Here is a 15,053-nt window from a genome sequence, read left to right as displayed (position 1 = left end):
GGCATTTAAAATATTCGCTTTTGCTTAGTTTTTTCCATAAATATCGATAATTTTTTTTGGTTTAGTCATAATTCTTGAAAATTTAACATAAAGTTCCTCATAAGTTAGTCTTATAGTGATTCAGAAATTATAAGAATATAGGCACAATTTTTTTTTCTTTGCTTTTGAAGTTCAAATATTGACAAAAATTCGTTAGTCATTAATAGTTGCAAATTATTTTATAGGTTTAATTCATAAACATTTTTGTATAAATAACTAAGAGTTATATAATACAAGATTTTCTATAAGTTTAGCTTATAATAATTATAAAAGAACTTAAATTTTGGTGTATTCAGGTCATTAAAACATAAGCTACCTTCTCACCACCCAATTTAAAATATATATCCTAGACTGACAAATCATCTCTGTTCAGAATCGTTTTTCGTACCTATCATTATATTCGAAATTCAAATTTAATACTCCTATAATATATAATAGTGATCCATACGGCAGATATGTAGGTACAGAAAGCGGTATCCACTTATCCATGTTTTTTTGACAGTGCATTTGCTACGAGGATCGTTTGAACGATTAATATTATACGTGTTGTATTGATTTTTGATAATTATTGTTCGTGTTGTTATTATTACATGGTATCTAAGGCATATAAAAAAATTAAGAAACATAACATTAAGATTCTATAGTCTATACTCTATACAAACAGTAAAAAACTAAAAACATGGGTTAACTATATCCAAAAAAATGAATGTCACAAAAACATCGCTGAGAAAAAAAAAACTCGAGTTAGAAAAGTTATTTTGAATGTTGAAATCTCAACTACGTTTTCTAATTTCTACTTTCTAGTACCCTCGGCGGCGGGCTCTCTCAACCTTACAATAGGAGTGATTTATAATCTCAATACTTCGGTATTATTCTATTTTTATCGTTAACCGTGGAAATTCACACAATATGTCGCTTAAAAGAATGGGCTATGATAAAGTTTGGAAATATAATATTATCTAAAGTAGTTTAATGGCGATAATAACATCGAGATTGAGAGTTGAGACCTTTTGTTAAATCTTTAGTCGATAGCGTACCGCGGGTAAGTATACTAACTTATCGGGCATTAAATTACGCGTTATTCCCGTTCTTACGAGTGAAGGTGAAAGGGTTTTTCGACGAGTTATTATTAAACGGTCGACCTTTGGGAATGTACTGTAAACAGTAAACACGATGTGGGCCAAGGACCGTGACCTGTGTGGCTGTGTATACACTTTCCGATACCTTCAAATCAAGACTTCCAACGGCTTTTAAGTATAAAATTCAAACTTATCACGACAAAGGACGACTGCTCTCTCTCTTAATCGCGTTGCACGCGCGTACTGTGTCTCTCTCGTGCCACGATAATTCAAGCGAGATTACCAGATATTTCACGTCACTTCACCGGCATCACTGACGGACGCTGTGATAACTGGGACAGCTGATAAATTGTTATTGTTCGAGAACGTTCGCGTTTTATTAATAATAAAAAAAATTAGGTAAGATATTCCAATTCTCGTTACTTGTAAGTATTGTTTTGCAAGTTTGCGACATTTTTCCTTTCTACCCTACCGAAATAGGTAGTCATGTCATTAATATAAATGCGATTTTAAACAGTTCATGTTTAAGTATACTCAGCAATTGTTTTGTAAACCACCAGTAAGACGACATTCGAATTTCGACGTCCGCTGCATTGTCCACGGTTTCAAATCTCTACTCGCAAGGTTTGATAGACTCAATACATTCCATTAATTATCTGACGATAGTTAAGAACTTTTATTTCTACTCCCAATATAATTGTATTTTAACCATGTCCTATCACTTCTCGTTCTCTTTCTACAATGTTGCTGATCGACTTGCATAGGTTGTGAACAATTTGATCGTTCTCAATATTATGTACCAAACCGAGCGTCAACTAATTCCGATCAAGTTCAGACACAAAGAGGAACGGGTCCCAGAGTCCCTGTTCTGCCTCTGTCTGAAGTATGTTGCACGGAACTTGGACACACTGTGTACGGAGATGCCTAATGGTTATACACTACATGATGGATTAGCTCTTCCAAGTGAGATATGTGAACCATTCATCGAAACTTATCAGAGCAATGGTGGTGAGATTTTCGACCGTTTTGCTCACCTGTTCAAAGATGTAACCAAGACGAATCTGAGATCAGTACACATAAGTAACTCGAGCATTACAGATGATGGCCTTGAGTACCTGTTAAACCACGATTTATATGAACTTACACTCACTAATTGTCAGAATCTCACGCACAAAACGTACACTAATATATTCCAACATGCTGCCAACCTTCGTTCATTGACCATTGGTCCAAATGTGCAAATAACTCCTTATAATAAGCTGTCACCCTCTCCACTAACTCTAGATGATCTCCCCACAAAAATCTACAAGAAGGCGCCCAATCTTCGACATTTTGTATTGCGAGCAATTGCAGAATCACCATTTTCCAATGACAACATATTTCTGGGTGTCATACTTGACAAGCTTACACAGTTGAGAGTTTTAGACCTCTCATATTGCTTAGGTATTGGCAGTCTGCATTATTTGACTAAGCTTACCAACTTACATACATTGATACTTTTCGATGTGCCCCATTTGCAAAACAACGACGCAATACTGAATATCTGCTCCCTACAAACATTGGTGTAAGTACCTTCTATATTATGAATTATAAAAAGTAAATTTCATTTTATTATTTATAAATGTCAAATTGTGTTTCCAGTGTTTTAGATATATCACAAACGGAGACTTTCCCAGATCAAGGTGTTTATAAAGAAGAAAACAAAATTTTAGCACTAATTGTGAAATGTCTTCCAAATCTTATGTCTTTAGACATATCTGGTACTAATTTGGCTGGAAAAGGTAAGTTGAGTACTTATTTTTGTTTTTGGTGTAATCTATTTATTATGTATGTATTAACATTATAGGTACTGCTGAACATTCTATGATGGAGTCATTGAGTGGCAGGAAGTCAGATATTCCTGGTTTAGAGTGTCGAGTAGACAATCCTTTAGAATTTTTAGGTTTATATCATACTCAGCATAACGCTTGCAGACGGCACGATATTCCTGCAAAAATTGTAATACATTTAAAATAAATATATTTGTTATATTTTTATTAATTTAATTTATTGTAAATGTTTTTTTTTAACAGATCAGTGGTGACGCTAACGAAGAACAAATCTTCAATGCTGCTGCTTCATGTATGGAAAAACCAAAACTACTTCAAAACATTTTAAATGATCTGTACCACTTGTTAAGGTATGATCAGTGTACACAAATTGATCAAGCTCTTGACATAGTATTGGAAGCTCTTACTAGATATGTAAAAGAAAAACTAATTCAAATTTCTGGGAGGTTAGTAATTAATTCATATTTTGTAAAAAGTATTTTTTTAATTTTGTAAAAATTTTATAGTGCAACACTATTTTACATTGTGAAAAATAAAGATCGGCCATTATTATTAAATGATATAACAGTTAAACGACGAATTATTACAACATTATTAACTGGAATGGACTATCACAACTATGATGAAACAATGATGCGGAATGGATGTTTGACTTTATGTCAATTGAGAATACCTCAAGATGTGGTAAATTCAAATTGTCTATTAAAGATATAATTATTAAAAACCCGAGAAGTCACTGTTGCTGTTGTATAATAGGTTTCCTAAAATAATAAATTTTAAAACGTATTCAATAAATAGATAGTTCGGAGCAGAAACTTATGCCTGAAACTATTTCTAAGACTTAAGAATATTTATATCACTATTATAGTAATTTATTTTTCTATTTGCAGTACCACTTATAAATTATATTGAACTAAAAAATTGATCTTTTAAAAAAAAAAGTTACTATTAAATGCTGTAGGTATGAATAACGTGGGAGAAACTTTGTTATAAATGTTTGAACTTTTTAAATATTTTTCAATTATAATAATAATAAAAAAATTGCAAATTTCTTTAAATTGTTAAATAAAACTAAATTATTTTAAAAATGTTATGACTGATAGAAAAAGCCAAAAAGTAATATAATTATTAGTTTAACAGTTTAACTTTTAATTTTTTCAATTTTCCTTATTTAAAAATTTAGGTGTTTTTACTTGTGATAATCCTCCCCCATTCTAAATTATCTAAAAATAGATTCAAATTGTTTTATTTTGTTTTTATTAAAATGAATGTTCCTGTTTTAAAACATAGTGACCGAAACATTTAGGTATTAAAAAAAATATAATAGTTAAACAAATATATTCATCAATTTTTTTAAAATATAAAATCAATATATTTTATAATATATTACACATTTTTTGTAATTTAAATGTATTTATATAACTTGAATTAAAATAAATATGTAACAACCTTAATGTATAAAATCAAATTATTATGAAATAATTAAACATTGTGACAAATATGAGATAAGTAAATGTATATTATAATTAGGACCAGGAAGTTTTTTTAATTTTTTTTTTTATTGATTTGTGCAACATTTGTGTTTTACTAAACTATTTTAATACTACAATTTACAAAAATTAAATTTTAACATTGAACATCAATATGCAATTTAAAGTTTTTAAATTTTTTTTTTAATAATGTATTTACTTAATTGAAAGAATTTTGGTTGAGATATGAAAAATAGTTGTATCTTCTTTCATATCAGTAGCAGCTATCTTGAAAAATTGTACAGGTCCTCCACTTATCAGTACCTCCTACTATTATTCAGCCTTCGAGAATCCAAAAAATCTTTTCAACCTACCATCGTTTAATGTGGTTTTTGATATTTTTAGAATTGACCATATAAAAATGAGTTTTTAAATGCACTTTCTTCACACATACTTTGTACCAAATCTTAGTATGTGTGAATACATTTAATTATCCAAGAAAGTGGTGCTTGAGTACTTTTATAAATCCGTGACAACTGAAAATTTTTCACACTTGACAAATATTTTGTGAAATGTATTTATACATACATTTCAATAATTAAAATATGTATGGCCTTTATAAAAGTTGAATATTATTGAATTTACAAAAACTTAATTTTTCTTTAAATATAATTTCTTAAATTGTAATATACCTAGTGTAAATTTAATTATGAACAATATAAAAATAAATATTTAGGTTTATAAAGTATCACCATAATTATAATTTATTCTCAATTGAAAATTTAGCCTAACCTTGAATTTTTATTTTGAAATGAAAAGAAATATACTACAATGACTCATATTGGCATGTATTCAAATTGATAACTCTTTCATTATACTATTACACACATGAAATACATTATTTATTTTCTTAATTATAAACTATATTTCGAAATTTCTAACTTTTTAGTTACCTTTTCATGAATTAATTTTTTCAAAAACCATTAATTAATGGTTATTAAGTAAATATAATTAATATATACTTTGAATAAAAAGGTGTATACATGTAAATATATTTATGCTTACTAAAGATAGTTAACAGACTTGAGTTGAAACATAGTACATAGTATGATAAATTTGGAACTATGTCTTAGACAAGAGGGATTTGGGTTTTTTTTGTAATTATTTCTAATTTACAATTTAGTAATATAATGAGTTAATGTGTTGATTTAATTTAATAAATATAATTATAAAATATGTGACATATTTAAGAGAAAAGTGCTTACTCAAAGTAGACATATTACTAATGTTTAGATTTAATACAATTTTCAAAGTAACTTATAAATTGTTTTTTTATTTTATTAGCTACATTAATATTTCGTAAATTTAATGAAGAAATTTCCTTGTGTTTTATGATTCTGCAATAGTTGTGACTTAATATTATTCAAAACATTTATTTGGCCTAGGTACAACATGTACAACTTAAAAAAAATTCTTTAGATTTTTAACATACATAGCATATTTCATCTTAGATATGCAAAAACTTTTAGATTTAAAAATTGTGTTTAAACCATTTTAAATTACACAATTTAATTTCCCTTAATATTTTGTTAAAATATAAATCATAAAGAATAATGTTTTATGTAAGTAAATGTGTTTTATAAACTATATATAGTGGTCCACGTATAAGCAACCTTGTATGGAGGTGTACAGTATTATATAATAATTTAGTCACGAAATTCTTTGAAGTGTTTATTTGAAAGTATAACATTATTTTTATATGAAATGCATTTTATAATATATGAAAGTAGAAGTTATTATATTTACAATTCTGTGCTGTATATTGACGAGTATTGGACTTACCAAAATAACCCATAGTTATATACAATATTTTTGTCCCTTGTTTTATTAAGTATTTGAATATTTAAGCCTACAAAACAGTTTCTATATTAAATTATTAGATATTAAAGCACATAGTATATAATTTTAAATTATTTCTCGTGTGCTTTTTTTATTTAAAATACTGTTAATAAATTTCTATGCATTATTTCTAAACTAAAATATTTAAAGTATAGTAGTCTTGAATGCTTGTATAAATATTGCTCTATAATGTAGAATATTTTTGTAAATTAGAATTTATAATCAATGAATACATTTAAACAGTTTAGTTAAATTCAGTTAAGATTCTGAAGTCTAAAACCTTTTATTGTAATGATATATTAATGATTTTTGTTATTAGAACAGAGTTGTTTAAAAAAAAATTCATAATTTTATTATTAATGAGTGATGACTAACTTGAGTGAACATTTGTTGACTATAACTGTATGCCGCATTATTTTCATATCTTGTTATTGAATTTGTAAATTTAGGTTTAGATAGTATGCTTCTCTTATTACTTTGAGGGAGCTTAAAATAAAAGAATGACTGTTGGCTTATAACAGATGAATTGATAGTTTCAGGGTCTAAAAGTTTTCTACATTACCTTTTTAGAATTATCTAATATTTTATCATTATTATATTTTTTTGTAATATAAGCAGGACAACATATTATATAAAGAATAAATTTGATTGATTACCTAATATTATGCGATAAATACTCATTGCACACGTTCTTCCTTATTCTGAAATTCATAATATTTAGATCTTGGTTCTCAACTTTTAGGGGCCCTGTTAAATGTATACATATATTATTGTTTGTCTCTGTCAATAGCAATTTTCCTTCTGATTTTTTGAAATCTGTAACAATAATAACATGATGTAGTTTAAATCTCAACGGGTAAATATTTACAAAATCAATGAATAAAATCTAATATTTAAAATTATGATTGAAATTTTAATAACAAATATCATGTGTTCTTCAACTGTAATTACTTTTAGTAAATATTTCTATTAGTAATTAAATTTGTTAATTCACAATATGTTATTATTAAAAGCTATATATTTTAAATATCAAGTTATACAATTTTACACTTGATTTTCAGATGTTTGAGTTTAAACGTTTGGTACAAATGTTACTACACATTGTATCTACAAGTGACCATGAAGGGTTTGTTCAGAGAATTGGTATTTATTTACTGAACTCAGTTGCATGTCAAGTGAACAATAAGCAAAAAAATGAACTTGGAGATGCTGGTGCTATTAAGGTAATTAAAAATTAATTAATATTTTATTAATTTAGAGTGCGGAATTATATGCATTAAAAACCAACCAAATATATGCTAAAAATCTTAAATTTGTATAAATATATGCACTAAAATTTTAAATATGTATGAAAAATATTAGCAAAAAAAAAAAAATATATTTTTTAAACAATAGTGAAACAATATCAATGTTTAATCAGGGTTGTACCTAACTGATATTTTCTTATCTTAGCTTACATATTTTATTTTCTTGATTTCCTTGATCTAAGCCCTAAAGCCATATTTAGAAAAACCGTTAATTCCAACAAGTATACCTATTAATTTATTTTGATATTAATGGAAACTATAAAAATATAATATTTTTTTTTATATTATAAAAGGCAATAATATATTATATTTAAAAATTATCTAAAAAAAACGAAATAACCATATGCACTAAAACAGTTTTTAGATCGTTATGGAGTGAAATAAATGCTGTGCTCATTTAGCATATCATATCATTAACCAGAATAAATATGCAAATGCATACAAATCCACTCTTTAGTTATTATGTTCATAAATTGAAGATTTTTTTGTATAGAAAATGATGGCAATAATCAAAGATAGACTTCATCGAAGAGTTTGTGATGATGTTCTTGAAGTTGCTTGGTCAACTATGTGGAATGTAACCGATGAAGCACCAAAGAATTGTAAAAGGTTTCTAGACGGAAATGGAATGAAATACTTCCTTGGATGCCTGACTGTAAATATTATAGTAATGAAAATAATCTACTGTAATTATTTAATGTTATGTCCTTACAGACTTTTCCGGATAAAAATGAATTGATGCGGAATATGATGGGTTTATTAGGCAATGTTGCTGAAGTGAGTGAGCTACGATCCAGACTCATGCAAGGACATTTTATTAAAGTGTTTTCTGACCTTTTATTTTCAACACAAGACGGAATCGAGGTAACCATTTAAATAATTTATTACATAACAGAGATTAAACTTTTTTTTCATACAGGTTAGTTATAATGCTGCTGGGGTAATTGCACATTTGGCATCAGATGGTCATAAATCATGGATTATAAAAACTCCATCAAGATATAAAGTATTAGATCGCATGACCAAAGCCATACAAAATTGGAACTTGGATGCTGATCGAAATATTAACTATCGTTCCTTTGAGCCAATTTTACAGCTTGCACAAGTTAGGCACACACCTCAGTGTGCTCATTGGGCAGCATGGGCTCTAGCAAACCTCACTAAAGTGTACCGTAAGTATATTATAGTAGCTTTACTAAATTTTGGGGGTTTTTTTTTTTTTGGTCACTGTTTTAAATAATTTGTTATCATTTATATATTATGTATTACAACTGAGTATTATAGTGTGTAACAAATTAATAATTCTAATAATTTTTGTATTTTAGCTGAAAAATATTGTTCGATTGTGATAGCTGAAGGTGGTTTGAGAATTATGAGTGAACTCCTTGAAGAAAATAGTCTACTTCAAGATAATCAGCCCCCTGGAGTTATACATAGTCTAGCTCAAACAGTCATTAACCAATGTCTGATGTATATGAAGAACACTGTTGAAGAATCATCACAGTGAAAAATCTGTGAGAATATTATTTTTCTATTCTGCGTACCGCCCAGTACCTATAAGTTCTACTAAAATTGAATGTTTAATTTATACACTTAAACTTAAATATTTTTGAGAGATGTACTTTTAACTGTATTGTATTATTTCTCATAGTAAAATGTGTAGAGTATACAATTAATTTAGTTGACATTTCTATATATACAAAAAAAAAAAAAAAAAATAGAACCAAAAACTAACTAAATTGGTAAAATTTAATTTTTTTTTAGTACTTACATTATTATTTTTATCATTATTATTATTTTGAAATGGTAATGATAATATTAATATGTGTGAATGATATTTAAGATAGATACTATGTTGAATGTTAAATGTTTATACATGTATATAATATATATCTATGTGTTATATTTATATACATATATACTATATGGATATATCATAACTATATTTTAAGACGCACTGTCCTTTATATATTATACATCATATAGTCTAACCAATCTTTGAAAATTGTTTTTATTATTATTATTATTATTATTATTATTATTATTACTTCTGTGTATTTAATTATTTTGTTTTTATATTATTTAAATATTTGTGATCACTACTAAAATATCATAATTAATTGCATTTTATAATAAAAAGTTAACACGCTATACCATTGTAATATTTTCCAAAACGAATTTATTCTTATTGTGTTAATAAAAATAAAGTGAAAACTATTTTCAATTTGTATTTAGTGAAACAATATTATGATTACATTGGATGCATTATCGTGTTTGTCTTTATATATTCCTGTGTCTTCTACATATTATATATATATATATATTATCTGCACATTTTCTACATAAACTTTTAAAATTATATTTCCATATGACTGTTGAAATTAATTATTCAACTAAAAATATTAATTTAAATAAAAGTTATTGACTTAAGACAAACATGGTACGGCAAATTATATTTTCATATTAAACTTTCTTTATTAATGGTAAAAACTTAATTTAACTGAATAGAATGTGTAAAAAACACGAAATTATAGTATATTTTTGATCTATTATTTTTATAGATATTTTATTGTGTATGTTAAATGATAGATTAAAAATATCTTATTAAAAAACAAAATAAAAGAAAAATGCATCTCAGAATTCGTTTTGGAATATAAATAGTAATTAATAGGTGTGTTTTGCCAGATCCATTTTGCATTTATAGTACAAACTTAAAATATAATCCATTTCTATTCTTTTAAATATTGTTTTTAAACAATAAGGTTTCAGCTTGCTAAAAATATTCCAGTTTTTACATTTTAGTTTTGTTATATGTATTGTTAGTTATTTATTTATTCACGTGTATAATAGGTATTGAAGGATGTATTCATTAAGTATACACTATTTACAAATTATTATGTGTGGAAATTTTAAAATATTTTTAGCTTGGTTTCAGATCATACAAATTCACATCCTATACCATTACTTTACATATTAGTTACTTGGTAATACATTTATTTTGGCTCTTATGACAAATATATCTAAAACTACTGCTAATAAAAATTTTAATGATTTGTTACATTCCATCTCAGGTTAATAGTTACTTATTGTGTTTTACCTTTACTGTATTTTGTCTAAAAATTCTTATTGATGTTTTTTTATCTAAGTATTCCATTTAGACTGCTAAGTTATGCAAGTATAGTAGGTAACTAGAAGTTATGTTTTTATTAAGTTTTGTTTTGTTTTTACTATTATTGTCTATTATCATGTAGGTACAAGCTCAATGCTTATAATATTGTAATACTCCTTAATGGCCTCACTAGCCATTGATTGCCACTTAAAAATTGTTTGTATTTGACAGTTATTGTGTTAAAATGTGTTGTGTAATACATCATGTATACATTTCAAAATTAAATAATTGTTATAAATTGAGATGTATAACTATATAAGAAGTCTTAATAATTATATTTAGATGTTGGTGTAAGGCTTATATAGCTATTAAGTAAATTATTTGAATCAATTGAAATCAATTATTCGAAGGTTGAAATGTATTAAAATGTTTGAAAAATTGAGGTAACTAACAGAAATATTAATATCATAATTGAAATTTAATATTAAAATAGTATAAATAAACTTCTGACAACTAGTCATGATTAATTCATTTTATATCTAGATCACATTAACTTAACAATTAAAAAATAAATTATAAATTATATGTGAATGTTATATTTATTATTTAGATTTAGGTTATAAACTACTTATATCTTTTAATTTAAGAAGATAGATATATTTTAAATCATCTTTGTACATTGTACAACAAAAAATTATTAAGCAGCATGTACTTATTTAACTGCTCTCCTGTGAAAAATAGTTTATTTTCTTTTATTTGATTCAATAAGATTAAACGTTTTGTATTTATAAAATATAACATTTATGAATACAAATATGTTCATACATATTAAATTATTTTTATTCAACTAGAATTAAAGATGTGTTATGGGTTATTAAAACTATAGATTATTATGATTTGATATTTTTAAAAATGTATTTGGTCGGTCAATTATCAACATTTTCAAAATCAATATACATTACAGAAACATTAAAAATTAAAAAAATAGTATTGGTACAGATAAATTATTATTTATAATATATACTTATAATGCTAATAAGTTTTATGATGACTATATCCTTAAATTTTATTAAATGTTATCATTTTTTAGATACCTAGATATCTACCTAATGATTAATATTACTAATAAAATACTTATTCTATACTAATATAGCCGTTTAATTAAAAATACCTTTGTAATTGTATATGACTGCTAAATAAATACAATAGGCAATAACATTTACATAAAAATTTAAAAGTATCACAATAATGAATACTTTTGTTCTTAAATACTTTAGAGACCTAACTAGTTATGGTGTTAGCAGTGTTTATGAATATTGTATCGAATAAAAATAATTTTATTTTTAATATTTATTTTTATTATGTCTAATATATTGATACATATTATATGAATGTTGTATTTATTTTAAATTGTAGAATTGTTAATCTTAATTAATTCAGTTTTATACTAAAATACATTTTATTTGATTATTGGTTACCACCAATTTAATTACATGTTACCTTTAGTGTAAGATGTAAATAATAAAAAAAAATATAATATGAATCCAAAACCTTCAAATAATGATTTTTCTAACTTTTTGAATGTAAATAACTATCTTATATTTTATACATCACATTATCACAGATGTAATTTAAGTATTCAAAGTACTCTGTTTTCTTAAATACTGTAAGAAGCCAAGTAGATGGATACCTACACAGTTTAAATCATTTGGCACATTCCAGATCATAGTTCAGTAAGTATGTGCAATAGTTAAAGCCAATCTATAAAAGTTGAAAACAATATCTATCTTAGTTTCCGGTTTCGTCTAAAGTCCATAAACAATACTTAATACCTACCTATTATACACAATTATAATTTTTTTTATCTTTTATAAAAATAATTAACTCTAATAACGATTAACGAATGTTAAAATAAATTACTACTAAACGTATTTTTGAATAATATAAAATATGTTGGTATCAAACTAATTCAATGAACATACATTTTCGGAAATACATGATTTTATGAATATATTTTGAATTATACGTACCTTATTCATAGAAAATTTTACTCATTATCGTAATCCCTCCCTCAACTAATTTTGAAGAAACTCAGTTTAATAAATTATATAATTCACGAGATTTAATATTTGTATGCATTTATATAAAATATTAATGCTTTATAAATTTTTTCTGACTTAATACCTATAATGTTATACTATATTATACGTCTTGTAGAATATTATAAGAGTACTGAAACCATTAACCTCTCTAAGAATTTTTTTAATTTCCCTACTGCAGTGATTAAATAGTCGGAAAGTCATTGTAATTATTAAGTTACTTATTTATATAAGGAGAACATTTTCAGTAAAGGTATTAAGTCAGATCTCAGAAGGTGATTGTTAAGGATTTCAGACTGTTTATTTTCCTAACATAGGAGTATTGTAGTTGGTATACGTATTTTTTTCTATAGTAATTATTATGTATTTATGTCTCATAAAAAATAATTCATAACTTCGATGCTATGGCCTATTTTATATAAATGTAACGAAAATCTATTGAAAAATGAAATAATTTAAGACATTTAAGTCATTAAAATAATTCTTAAACGCAAAATCTATTTTCTTTATTTAATTGTGATTTCACAAAAATAATCTTGTTTACTTTAAACGTTTACTAATACTATAATTTTAAGTTCTAAATTTACATTTTACGATTGACCAAATATAGTTTTTTTAAATAAATTCTATTAAGTGTTTTAACGCTAAATGTATATATATTTTAGATTATATATACATTTAGATAACCATCAATAGATTGTTATAAGTTATAACTAAGTTATTTAAAAATCTTTATTTACCCAAATAGTTTATATCGAATTAAATTTGATTTTTAATATTTAAAACAGTTAATTACCTATTTACGAAGCTTATTCAAGCTTGATTATCAAGGTTGCAACGGCTAACGGTGGCTGCGCTCCTTACTGTAGGCAAATCGCGCATTTGATAAACCAGATTGTTTTCCTGCAAAATGTCGGTTGCCTCGATTATTTAATTTATAAATAAAACCACGATATCTATTAAATATTTTTTAATGAAATGTAAAATGCTAGAATTTGAAACAAAAAATGATTTTTGAAACAAATAATGGTTTACTTTATGTAAATATGTAGATGTATAAAGGTCCCCCCATCGCTGCAGTGTGTGGGGGGGACCTTAATACGTGTATTAAAATCTACACTGTAGCCTATTAGACTATACAGGACAGGTAGGCACATCTAGTTTGTTTCTCGAATAAACTCATTACACTTAATCATTTTATCACGTTATTTAAAATTAACGTTGTCAAAGACCAAATGCTAACAATGACTAACGACTATCAAATGACCATTACGTTATTATTTTAAACACATTATTACACTTAACGTTATATTGGAACCGAAAGGAAGAATTTATCGATTCCAATCGGTTTAAAACCTAAACAGATTATTATGACGATTATAAGATATATTATTCCAACAGTATTATATATTATGTAAATGTGTGTAAAACATCGCGTACAATACGAGTATTATATGACGCATAATATCATACGATTTCAGGGCGGCAGCGTTGGTATTTAGAGGATATATATAATATATTTATTACATAGTTGTACACAATATTACAATGTATATAATACACGGAATGCGCATGTTATTATAATATTATTAAAAGTTTAGATATTACTTCATATAGACATTATTATACTATGTGTACCTTTACGTGGCGTGTACCTACCTATGGATACGTTTGGCGTTTGCATTTCGAAAACACGACCGTCTCCCAGCGGATTGCGCACACAATATTTCATATTATTATTATTATTATTGTAATATATTAAACATTTTAATAAGGTACGATTCGCCACCGTCACTGATTGTATGATATTATCGTGATGTGTTTTAGCTGGTATATACCTACACGTCGGCGTCAACTACACTGTGCGACGTCAATGATGTCATCATCATCATATAATATAATGTAAAGTGATATAAATCGTAATAAATCGCTAATCGAGAACAAGAGTATAAGTAGGAAAAAACGGAGTCGCTGCCAGAGAGAGAGAGAGAGACCGAGAGAGGAAGAGAGACAGAGAAACGATTCGAACACAACAATATAATATGTATATTATTATATCAAAATAAGTTTAGTCGTCCGTAGTCGAGCATTGAGCTCACGCACTCGCACGCATTCGTGTACAGGGCGTATCCGGAGGATTTTTGACAATATTATCCGTTGAAATCATATCACTCGCTCAAGGTGCACCCTGTATACAAGTGTACGTTATACGCTATCATAATA

General features: G+C 26.1%; 1 protein-coding gene and 1 long non-coding RNA gene across 2 annotated transcripts; one reads left to right on the top strand and one right to left on the bottom strand.

The window, feature by feature from the left end:
• Positions 1–825: 825 nt before the first annotated feature.
• On the top strand, positions 826–11,033 carry LOC114127302 (protein zer-1 homolog). The gene is made up of 10 exons (XM_027991494.2): positions 826–2,682; positions 2,760–2,899; positions 2,965–3,116; positions 3,191–3,393; positions 3,454–3,631; positions 7,377–7,538; positions 8,116–8,277; positions 8,337–8,486; positions 8,542–8,794; positions 8,948–11,033. The coding sequence occupies exons 1-10, from the start codon at positions 1,913–1,915 to the stop codon at positions 9,127–9,129; spliced, it is 2,352 nt and encodes a 783-aa protein (XP_027847295.1). The 5' UTR covers positions 826–1,912; the 3' UTR covers positions 9,130–11,033.
• LOC126550525 (uncharacterized) lies at positions 2,913–14,720 on the bottom strand. The gene is made up of 4 exons (XR_007604648.1): positions 14,490–14,720; positions 13,627–13,733; positions 6,972–7,131; positions 2,913–3,105 (listed from the first exon to the last, which is right to left on the bottom strand). It is a non-coding gene; the product is annotated as an uncharacterized LOC126550525 (long non-coding RNA).
• Between the last annotated feature and the right edge of the window lie 333 nt (positions 14,721–15,053).

This window comes from Aphis gossypii, chromosome 2 (genome assembly GCF_020184175.1).
Source record: "Aphis gossypii isolate Hap1 chromosome 2, ASM2018417v2, whole genome shotgun sequence".
In the NCBI taxonomy this organism is placed as follows: Eukaryota; Metazoa; Arthropoda; class Insecta; order Hemiptera; family Aphididae; genus Aphis; species Aphis gossypii.
The sequence above is the reverse complement of the archived record's forward strand: the minus strand, read 5'-3'. Positions and strand labels throughout refer to the sequence as shown.

Coding starts and splice junctions, on each gene's coding strand:
- LOC114127302 (XM_027991494.2), top strand. CDS start 1,913: ATGTACCAAACCGAGCGTCAACTAATTCCGATCAAGTTCAGACACAAA. Junction 3,117..3,190: donor ACGATATTCCTGCAAAAATT/GTAATACATTTA, acceptor TTTTTTTAACAG/ATCAGTGGTGACGCTAACGA. Junction 8,795..8,947: donor AAACCTCACTAAAGTGTACC/GTAAGTATATTA, acceptor TTTGTATTTTAG/CTGAAAAATATTGTTCGATT.